Source organism: Plasmodium sp. gorilla clade G2 (genome assembly GCF_900097015.1).
Source record: "Plasmodium sp. gorilla clade G2 genome assembly, chromosome: 3".
Taxonomy (NCBI): Eukaryota; Apicomplexa; class Aconoidasida; order Haemosporida; family Plasmodiidae; genus Plasmodium; species Plasmodium adleri (nom. inval.).
Genome location: NC_041695.1, coordinates 339151 through 352244, shown reverse-complemented (window position 1 = coordinate 352244; position 13094 = coordinate 339151). Strand labels below are relative to the sequence as shown.

Genomic DNA, 13094 nt, shown 5'->3' with positions numbered 1-13094 from the left:
TATTTTTTTTTTGATTTATATGTAAAAATATATATATGTAGGAAAATAAAAAGAAAAAAATAAAAATATATACTTACATAATATATATATATATTATATTCCTTCAGTTTTGTTTTTATTACAATTTCCTTTTTGTTGTTTTTTTAATATTATTGTGCACTTAAACGTATAAAAAAAAAAAAAAAAAAAAAAAAAAAATTAAATGTTCAACATACACAAGATATTCTTGTATTTTTTTTTTTTTTTAATTTGCTTCCAAACATGTTATGAGATAAGGATAATAAAATAAAAGGTGTAGAAAAATAATATTCTGGAAAATTATGCATAATATTAAAAATATATATTATATATATATATTTTTTTTTATTTACAAGATTGTTGAGTGTCTTAAAATTTTGAGCGTTCATGTAAGTGTAATTATATATAAGTAGATCAGCTTTATTTAAAAAAAAAAAAAAAAAAAAAAAAAAATTATACATACATACATAATATATATCATGTATATATGTGTTTACAAAATTTTTTATTTTAAGAATTATCATACATACATACATATATATATATATATATATATATATTTATTTATGTATTAAAATTAAATCATTAAAAATGTTATTTTTATAAAGTTTTTGTTTTTAAAAATATTCAAAAAAAATAAAACATATATATTTTAAGACAAAAGGTGTAAAAAAAAAATTAAAAAGTAATATTATATACTTATAATATGTTGAATGTATATTTAAAAAAAAGAAAAAAAAAAAAAAAAATATATATATATATACCCTCATAATAATTATGTCACATATATTTATATTTATGTTTATTTTTTTTTATTTATTATTTGTTGATCATCGTATTATGATTATTATATATTTGCAACATATATGATATATTATTACTTTCATAACACTTATTTCTTTTTTCTTTTATAATATGTCTATCTTGATAAGAATTCATTGGGATATGATCATTACAATATGTATTTATATCTATATGTGAAAAACAATTATCATAAAAAAATGTTTTAATATATTGATCGTCATGTACTTCAACATCCATATAATATCCTTCTAAATAAGCACAGAGAGGATGATAATATTTTTTACACTTCATATTTTTTCTAATATCTATTTGATTAATACATTTGTTATCTACACTTTTGTTATCTCCACTCTTTTTATCTCCACTCTTTTTATCTCCACTCTTTTTATCTCCACTCTTTTTATCTCCACTCTTTTTATCTCCACTCTTTTTATCTCCACTATTTTCATCTCCACTCTTTTCATCTGCACCTTTTAATTTCTCGTGGTTATAAGAACATTGTATGACAGCACCCCTCTTATGACATATATCACACATCTGTTCACAATCCTTCAGCTGATAGACGTTCCAATAATTCATATTATATATATTATGACAGAACACATTTGAAATAAAAAAGATAACACAGAATAGATGCACAAATGTTTTTGATGTGGTTTTCTTTAGGGCGCCTCCTGATTTTTTACATATACAACAATAATTAAAAAATAAATTATTTATATTTTCATTCAAAGTGTTATTATTAAGACATGTTATTATATCTGTATTCATATTATTATCAAGTGGTATTACAATATTTGAATTATCACTACATGCATTCATAATATTACCATTATTATTGTTGATGTCATTTTTTATTATAATATTATTATTTTCTGATGATAATAAAAGATGTGCTTGATTCTTCAAAGATGTTGAATTATTAAGAGTATTATTTCCCTTACTAATTTTTTTTTTTTTTTTTATATTTGTTGTAGAACTTTTATTATTATTAATATCATCATTTGATAATAATTTTTTTACATATTTATTAAACACACATCTATCACATAAAAAATCTTCACTTTTGTTTTTAGGATATATGCCATAGCAATATTTATGAACATATATATTGCATTTCATACACTTATATAAAATATTAATATTTCCATCTTGTATATTAAAGCATACACTGCACATATTGTTGCTTGTTTTTTCTATACTTTCAGATTCTATCTTTTTATTATTATTGTTACTATTATTATCATCTTTTTTTTTGTTTTCATCACTTTTTTCTTGTGTTTTTATATTATTATTATTCTTATTTGTTTCATTTGTTTTATCTACCATATGAACTGATGGAGCATCCAATCTGATATCGTTCTCAGTTTTTAAATTTGTTTCTTTTTTATCTTTAGATAGTTCTAAGGTATCTAATAATTTATTATCATGACTAATACATTTATCAGGACATGATGTTTTGATTACACTTTTTACTTCTTCGTTAAGTTCATTTGTTTGATTTGTATTTTGTTTTATATCGTCTTTGTTCTTTATATCACTTTGTTTGTTCTTTATATCACTTTTTTTGTCATCTACATGATCGTTATTTATAATATTTTCTTTGTCATCTACATGATCGTTATTTATAATATTTTCTTCCTTTTGTTTTATATCACCTCCTTTATCTTTGATTGTTTGATGTTTAGTATCCTCCTTATGGTTTATATCTACGTTTATTTTAATATCATATTTTTTAAAGAATGTTTCTTCTTTGATAAAACTATCTTTTAAGTTATTGACTAGATAAACCCAATTAGTTACACAAGAATATTTATAGTAAACAAAATTGATATAGACAGGCATATCAGAAATATTGTATGTATGGTTTTCTTCTATAATATTACTAATTAAATAAATTTTATTCTTAACAATTTCATCGTTTATATGGTCATATAAATTTTTTAGATTAGTATAATTCTTATCAATTAGAAGATCAAAATTTTCATCTTCATATTTATTTTGATTATCAAACAAATTTCCATATGGATTCTGAACATTTTGGTTTATTATATTAAAACAAGAATAATAATTATTATAATAATTATTATAATTATTATAATTATTATTATAAAAAGAAATATTACTTGTTATGTCATTTCTTACAGTTTTATCATTATCTTCCTTAACATCTTGAAGATCAATTGTATTTACATTTTCTTTTTTAACATGCATATCATGTGTTTTCATTTTATCTGTATTACATGTATTATGAATAAGACTAATGCAACTATTTGTGGTGTCATAAGATTGTGTTGTTGGGATATCATTATGTGTATCAAAATGTATATAAGGAGCAGCATCACTACAACTATTATTTGTAACATTATTTATTTGATTTATTTTGTTTATATTATTTGTTATATCATCACTTCCATTTTTATTATTACCAACATTGTTTTTTATATCTATATATTCATTTTTAAAAGACATTTTTTTTTTCTTCTTCATATCTATTCCGTTTAAATCATTATTGTGCACATGATTAGTATTATTATTTATAATATTATTATGATTTATATTATTATTATGATTAATATTATTATTAATATTATAATTTATATCATTATTATTACCCCCTTTTGTTACCTGATTACATATTTCTTGTTCCTTTGTTTTTTCATCACATATTAGATTACTCTTTTTATTTGTATGTATTATAGTTTCTATTTCCTGTGTATTTCTGTGATTGTTAATTTTTTTAAAAAATATTTTTTTATTTTTTTCAAAGGATAGAATATGATGTATATCTATAAGATATGAATTAGATATATCTATAAAATTTTTATAATTGAAACTTTTTTTTACATAGTCAATATGTTTTTTTTTCATTATAAAATTTCTAAAATTTAATAATGCATTTTTATTAAATAAAACATCATTTATATATTTCATTTTGTCTTGTTCATTATTTATTTTTTCCAATTCTTTATGATCAAAAAAAAATAACTTATAAATATCAAATACACTAAAAGAAGAAACAGAAGGTACAATTTTCTGATCAATGAAAGTATTATATTTCACTATATCAAAATTATTTTCATAAAAATTAAATTTATTATATTTATTTAATATTTCATTTAAATATTCTTTTATATTATAATTATTAATATCATTATCTTTATTTAATATATATTCATTCATAAGTAATATTAATATATTATTATTATTATTATTTGATATATTATTATTATTATTATTTAATATATTTATTGTATTCATATATGATGCTGGTAATGCTGATGATAATAAAGAAGTTGTTTTTATATGCATATTATATTTATTCGTATTTCCTTTTTTTGCTTTTCCTTTCTTTTTAGAATATAAATTTTTTTTTACATTTTTTGTTATCGCATTTTTATATTTCATATTTTTATTCAAGTTATTTTTTTTTTGATCACTTGTTCCAATTTTATTATAGAATTCATTTATATCATCTATACAGTTTTCTTCTCCCCTTTTAAAAAAATCCTTCATGTTATTCAAAAGATTTGTATCATTAAAGAAAATGGAATTACCATTTTGTTTATTAAAAGGTCGTATATTATATATATTACTATTCATACTATTCATACTATTCATATTATTTTTATTTATAATGCCACGGGATATACTATTATTTTTGTCTACAATTTTTCTATTTGTATTAATATCTAGAGGTGTCTGAAAACGTAATTGATCACCTTCACCATTTAAACATAATAATCCTTTATTTGTTATCATATTTAATGTTTCATTTTTTATTATATTATTCTTTTTACATGTCATTAAAATATTACTCATGTCATTATTTTTATTATTTAAAGCAAGTCCTCTTACATTCAACATATTATTAATAACACTATTATTATTATTATTATTATTGTTGTTACCTTTAGTTTTCATATTTTTACCTTTGTTGTTAGGGTTCCCACTTATTGCTCCTTCACAATGAGATATTAATATCTTTTTTAATTTTAATGATAAATATCTAAATTTTTTCTTTAAACCTTTTTCTTTTGTTTCTTTATTATTCTTCTCAACAGAATCATTTAGATTGTCTTGAAAGTTAAATAAATTATTACTATGATCATATATTTTTACTCCTTTTTTTGAAAAAAATATTTTATGTGTCTTCAAAAATATATAATCATAATAACTTAGTTCTACTATATTTACTAACTTTATATTAACACTCTTAGATATATTTAAACAACTAAAATTTTTTAATAAATTATTTAATGTATTTTTATTTAATATCGTTTCATTAAATTTTATATAATTTATTTCTTCATTATATTGAAAATTATTACTATTATAATTATTTTGATAATTATTCATATTATTATTATTTATATTATTCATATTAATACTACCTCTGCTCATCATCTTACTACTATAACTCTGTCTATTCATCCTGTTTAAATATTGCATACCTCCATTCTTCATATTATTCATATTATACATCATACTAAAAAATATATCTTTTAATATTTTATAAGAACCCTCATTAAAATTAATCTCATGTATTTTGTGATACAAATCTTTAAAAAAATAATCTATATTATTATAATCCTTTTTTGTTTTTATTGATTTATTCTTCCCACTCTTCTTCTTATTATCTTTTTCAGATTCATATATTAATAAATAACAATTATTTCCATTATCAAATAATGAAAATATTACATTCACATTCTTATTAGCGTAACAAGACAAATCGTTTTCTTGAACAAGCGTTTGACATTTTTTGTTCTTTTTCACTTTTTTTATTTTCATGCAATCGTTAATTGTAGGAGTATTATTTGATGTACCCACAGTTTGGATATCATCAACCATTTGGTGGTTAACATCTACCACCTTGTGGTTTATATCTACCATTTGGTGGTTAACATCTACCAATTTGTGGTTTATATCTCCCACTTTGGGATCTACATCTACCACGTTGGGTTCTACATCTACCACTTTGTGGTTTATATCTCCCACTTTGGGTTCTACATCTATCACTTTCGTTTCTATATCTACCACTTTGGGATCCATGTCTACCACTTTTGTTTCTATATCTACAAATCGAGTATCCTCACCGCTCTTACCATCATCCTCATCACGGTCTTCCATTCTTTCTTCACTCCTTTGAGTTTCCAATTCTAAAATAACCTTTTCTTCATTAGGATTAGTATCTTTAGGTTCAATTTGTTGGTTGTTCTCCTTTATGGCATTATTATGACAATTATCATCATTAAGGATATTATGATTTATATGCTCGTGTAATTCATTTGTCTCAGTATTACAAGATTTAGCAATAATATTATCATGACATATAACATTATTATCACTCAATGGATTTGTATTTGTTGTTTCTAAAGGTGGTGTTGAGGGATCGACTACACTATCATTAAATAATACATGAGTATTTTTTTCAAGGTCAGCACATTGTTCTTTTTTTTCACGAATATAATTTTTTTGTGGCATTATCATATTATTTTTTTTTAAAACATTATTGTTTGTATTATATTTTTTCAATAAATCTATAACATACATAATATTCTTAGATGTATTTGTAAGATCATTATTCTGATTAAAAAAATTTCTAATAGTGTATATACTTTTGACATCATCTATATCGTTAATATATTTATCTCCAAATAAGAATAATGGTAGACGATAAAATAAATATGTATATTTATTAATATTAATTTTTTTCTTTAAATCGCTTAGATTTATATGATTACTATTATGATTACTATTACTATTATTAATATTATTATTATTAATATTCATAATATTATTATTAATAATATTTGTATTAATATAATTTCTTTTTTGTATATCAATAGGAAGATTATTCAAAATATTTATATTATTAAATATATTACTATCATAATTATTTTTATTCTTATTTTTATTTTTATTTTGTTTTGTTTTTTTATTATATTTTTCTTGTTTCATTTTTTTTTTTATCGTATTGTTATTAACCTTCTGACAAATATTCAAACCATCTTCTTGTCTAATTAAATAATAAATACCATCACAAACATTATTTTTCATAATACATTTCGTTTCTACATTTTCAATTATTTTATCTATGTATTTAGAAAATATTTTTATTTCTTTTTCATTCATTTCATCATTATAAGAATTAGCTTCTTCTTCTGATGTGGGTTCTAAATGTTTATCATTTGTTTTGTCAGGACTATTACAAAACAGCACAGTATTATTATTAATATTATTATTATTAATATTATTATTATTGTTATTATTATTGTTGTTGTTTTCTTTTGATTCATTCATATTATCATCTCTTTTATTTTGTAATACCATATTATCTTCATTCACCTTATCATTTTTTTCATTGTTTTCTTTTTTATGCTCATTTTTTTTTATATTATTATTTTTCTTTTCAAAAAAATGAAATACCTTACTTATAATATTATTACTTTTACATACGTCTTCTTTTTTTTCTTCTTCTATAATATTATCACCATTTATATCTTTCTGTTCATCATTATTTATTTCATTTGTATTAGTTTCCATTTTATTTGTATCATCGTTTATATGTGTCTCATTTGACTTGTTTTTTTTTTTCTTAGGTTCTTTATTATGATCACTCAAATTGTGTGTATTCTCATTAATAGATAAATTATTTATTTTTCTTTTTTTGTTATCCTCATTTATTAATTGGTCTACATAATTATTATTATTATTATTATTATTATTATCATCCTTATTTTCTTTATTCAAATATTTAGCTCTTTTTATTTTTTCCTTCTGAACATAATCTAAATATTCTTCTTTTCTTATAAGCTGAATATATTCATCTGAATAAAATAAGGAATGTAAAAAGGAGTTATAATAATGATAAAAAATACAATTTATATTATTATATTTTTTATTATTCAAAGTATTTAATTTAATATTCATAACAGCTTTAGCATCATGTTCATTACTATGGACACAACATAAGGTTAATTTGATTGTCTTCATATATACATTATTATTATTATTATTTTTTAAATTATAAGTATATAACCCTAAGGTGTTTAAAATATTGTCTATTTCTTCTTTTTCTATTAGATGGTCAATACTTTCAAACGGTACATCTGTCGAAGAATCTTTATTATCATTTATGTTATTTTTATTATCATGTATTTCATTATTTTTATTATCATGTATTTCATTATTTTTAGTATCATTTATTTTATTTTTATTATCATTTATTTTGTTTTTATTGTGACCTTTTTTATTACTCATGTCTTTTTTTTTAGTGCCAGTATTTTTTTTTGCATCTTTCCATCTATTAATAATTCTATGATACGTATTTCTATATACAGTTACATCCCTTTCTATTTCATGATCTGAAATAGATGAACAATAATTATCTGACTTGTCAGATGAAAAGCTCAAATTATTGGTTCTCTCAGATTCACTTATGTTATCAGATGTATTACATATGGACCCCCAAAAGCTTCTACTACTACAACTAGGATCACGACTGTAAGCACAGTGGTGATTATGATTATGATTATAATTATAACCTTTATTATTATTTAATTTGTTTTTAGATGAGGATGATAAATTATGTAATTTATTTTTATTTTTTAAATTAACATTATTTATGTCATCATATTCATATGAAGAAGATAATGAAGAATAACACAATGAAAAACATTCGTCATTTGAAAACATGGAAGATGAATCACATAAAGAATTATTATATAAATAAGATGAATCTACATCATTATTTGTTAACAACGATGATGATAATAAAGAAGAGATAGAAGAAAAATCGTTATCATCATAAATATCATCTTCATTATAATTATTCGTATTTTTTTCATTTTTTTTATGATTACCTTTACTTTTAATTTTATTATCTTCCTGTTCAATAGTATTGTGACAATTATATTTACTATTATTATTATTATTATTGTTATTATTATTATTGTTGTTGTGGAGCTTTATATTTTTGACATTCCATCCAATTTTTTTCACTCCCTTTTCTTTCTTTTTATAATTTTTGTTACAATCTGTAGATGAGGAGGAAGAATCAGCTAGAGGATTAAATACCTGATCCGTTTTTAGTTTTAGCGTTTTTTTTTTTATGTCATTATTTATATTTTTATCATCACTTGGGTATACATCCTGTTGTGTGTCTCCTTTGTCATTCACATCTTTAATAGGTTTAATGTCTTTTATATCTTTCATATCTTTTATATCTTTTACATCTTTCATATCTTTCACATCTTTCACACCTTTCACATCTTTCACATCTTTCACATCTTTCACATCTTTAACATCTTTCATATTATTATGTGTAGTACTTGTTATTTTATCAGAAGCAATAATTTTTTGATATTCCATTAAAAAATTATATTTATTTAATTTCTTATCAGTATCATTATTTTTATTATCCAATGTATCATTTATTTCTTTATCATTAATACTTTTTCTATTTCTTTTAGTATTTCTATTTTTATTGCAATTATTTTTTTGTTCTTCTTTATTTTGTTCATTGTCATCCTTATGACACTTATCATTAGTATTATTATTATCATTGATTTTATTATTTATATTATCATCATTTATATTACTCATTTCTTCATCTTTTTTTCCTTTATTTCTTTTAGATCTATTATTAGTCTTATTAGGTGTCTCCTTTTCTTGGTCACTATTATCTTTTGCACATTTATTTTTTTTTTTTTGTCTAGAAGTTTCTTTATTTGACATGACTATAGAAGATGTATCGTCATTATTATTACGTGAGCGTTTGTTTCTCTTTCTTTTTTTTATTACATTTTCTCCTTCATTTTTCTCTTCCAAACAATCATTATCATTATCATCACCATTATCATTATTATTTTTATTATTATTATTCATTTTATTGTCAGTTTTACTTTTGTTGTCGACATTATTTTTTTTCTCCTCACTTTCATATACACTATCATCATATTTATTACTTCTCTTAGTAACCTTTTCTTTTTTCTTTTCTTTTCCTTCTACTCCTTTTCTTTTCATAGATGTTGAGCGCTGATTCTTTCTATTTTTTTTTTGGCTAGCACTTTGAAGGTCGTTTTTTTTTTTCTTCATACATTGCATGTATTTATTATAATAACAATATATATGAAAATATGTAGAACACGATGGAAACATACATTTTGTTTTTATTCCTGTCGATTGATTACAAAAAACACAGACTTGTTTATTATTATTTTTTAAAACATGTATAATTTTTTCTTTAATATGTTTTAAAATATTTAAGTTAATAAAATCTCTTTTATGTATACAATGTTCGATATCTTTAAATAAGTTATTAAATCCTGATGATTTCATTAAATTTATATTCATTTCATTATCACTAAGATTGTTTATAATATGCATATAATCTCTTACAAAATAATTCTTTTCTTTAACTACACTACAATTATTAGTGTTCATACAATACATTTTTGATGATTTCTCTTTTTCTTGTATATTTATATTTTGATGACACTTTACTGTGTCTTCTTTTTTTAATGTGGATCTTTTCTTCTTATCTTTTAAAAGTGTATCATCACTTGATAATTTATTAGAAGTTTTGTTGTTACTATAACTAGAATCACTCATATTATGATTAACATCACTGTTGTTGTAACTAGAATCACTGTTATTATAACTAGCATCACTATAATCACTATAATCATCATCATCATAATCATTCTTATTATTATTATTATCAACACTACCCTTTTTATCATCATGTTTATTATTCAACAAATTATTTATGCTCCCTCTATGTAAATCATTCTGATAAGTAGGGGCGACGCTTCTTCTGTCATCTAAGCTTAGTCTATGATTATTAATCAATGACTGATATGATATTGACTGCAAATTAGAATAGATAGTATTATTATTTAGAATAAAATTTGAAAAAATTAAATTTTTGATTTGTTTCAATGTTAAATTATAATAATATGGATTCATAAGAAAATTAAAGAAATGACTATGTGTAATAATATTGTAATTTTTTAATAATTCATCTTTTATTTTTTTTATAATAATCTCATTAATATATTTTAAACTTCCATACATATTTACAAAATAATCTTCATTATAATGATTAAAAAAAAAATGTTCTACATATATATGATATATACAATTATTTTTTGTAATATTATTATAATATAAACAACAAACATGATACCATTCATTGTTTCCTTTTTTTTTCATAAGAACATTTGTATTCATATTTTTACATATCATACAAAATATTTGGTTCTCCTTACAATTTGAAAAATCTATAAATTTTCTTTTCATAGAATTATTTGAATTATCACAATATTTATTATAACTATATTTGTTTAAAACACTATTATCATATATATTTTTTTTCTCTTTATAAATATTATTGTATTTGTTTAAACGTATGTTATTATTATTACTATTATAAATATCTTCAGAAAAATATTCATTAGGACACATGCGAATGTAATCACAAGAAGAAAGATTTTCTTTATTCTTTTCATCACATATATTATTTTTTGTGTTATCATATATATGTTTTAACATTTTATTATTATTATTATTATTATTATTAATATTATTTATTTTTGTTTCATCATCATGATCTTCTTCATTATTAAGATATTTAGTTGTGCAAAAAAACTCATGGTCAGAAAAATATTCAAATAAATTATTTTTACCTGAACATTTTTTTTTATTTTGTAATTTTCTTTTTAAATGATATAAATGGATGTTATCATCACAATGGATGTTATCAATACAATGGATGTTATCATCACAATGGATGTTATCATCACAATGGATGTTATCATCACAATATTCCCTATTAATGTTATAATTAAATGGATAAGCAAATGAATACTTTTTATAATTATTTTCATCTGAACTGTTAATATTATTTGAAAAAAAAGGATCTTCATTTGTACAATGTTTTTGTTGTTGTATATAATTATTATTTATATTATTAATATTATTATTGTTATTCCTATAAATAGTTATCACTTGTGATTTTCTTTCAAGATACGTGTGATTATCTTTTATATTATATTTACAAAGATCACAAATAAAATTATTCAAATTAAAATCATCACAATATGTTTTATAACAATATAAATGGAAATGTACAAAACATAATGTACATCTTTCAATATATTTATTATTATTATTAATAAAACATATAGTACATGTATTATTATTTTTTTGTTTATTTAATTTAATATTTTTTTTTATATCATGATAATAATTTTTGACATAATAATATTCTTTATTTATATAATATTTTTTTTTTTTTTGACTTTTTTTTATATTATATAAAAATTTATTTTTATTTTCTTCTTCATCATCATATTCATCATATATTTGTTTTTCTTCATGTAATCCTTTTTTTTCCTTTTTCTTTTTTTTTTTTTTTTTTTTCTTTTTTTTCTTCTTAATATTATTATTTGATTGAAAAAACTTTTCATTGAAATATTTATTTTTTATATGATAAAAGTAATTTTTCTTTTTACAAAATAAAAAAGAAAACAAAGTTTCCACATTTAAACAAAAAATATTATTATTATTATTATTAATATTATTATTATTGTTACTATTATTATTATTATTATAAATACCTTTGTTATTACAATCTATATCATTATCATCATTATCTTTTTTTATATTACTTAATGTTGTCATAAAAAATGAATTATCTGTCTTTAAACAATCTGTATATTCTCTATTATTCTTATTAAAATAACTATTACTATTATTATTATTACTACAATCTTTATAGTAATCATATAAATAATCTTTATAATATATATCGTAAATATTTAAATCTTTTCTTTTATTCTTTCCACTAGAATATCCTCCTATTTTATTCTCATCCTTACTGTAATATTTTAATATTTCTATATAACTCTTCCTTGATATATTGCCATCCATATCTTCATCATGTAATTTTAACAACAAAAAAATAAAAATAAAAATAAATATAAATATAAATAAATAAATATATATATATATCTTAAGGTTTATCTATTCAAATGAATATATAACAAAATTTATATTCAAAGGGGTCAAGTCATATATTTTTACATGTTCATTTTTTTCAAAGATAAACACATAAACATATATATATATAAATATATATATATATATATATATATATATATATATATATATATATATATATATATATTTATATATATATTTATATATATATTTTTTATGTATTATAATTGTAAACGTTTTATATACTCCCACCCCCTTAAAAA

At 20.0% G+C, this 13094-nt stretch overlaps 1 protein-coding gene across 1 annotated transcript; it reads right to left on the bottom strand.

Moving 5' to 3' along the window:
- Window positions 1–837: 837 nt before the first annotated feature.
- PADL01_0309000 (phd finger protein, putative) lies at window positions 838–12762 on the bottom strand (the record flags this gene model as incomplete). The annotated part of the gene is made up of 1 exon (XM_028683803.1): window positions 838–12762. The coding sequence occupies one exon, from the start codon at window positions 12760–12762 to the stop codon at window positions 838–840; it is 11925 nt and encodes a 3974-aa protein (XP_028536507.1).
- Window positions 12763–13094: the final 332 nt, after the last annotated feature.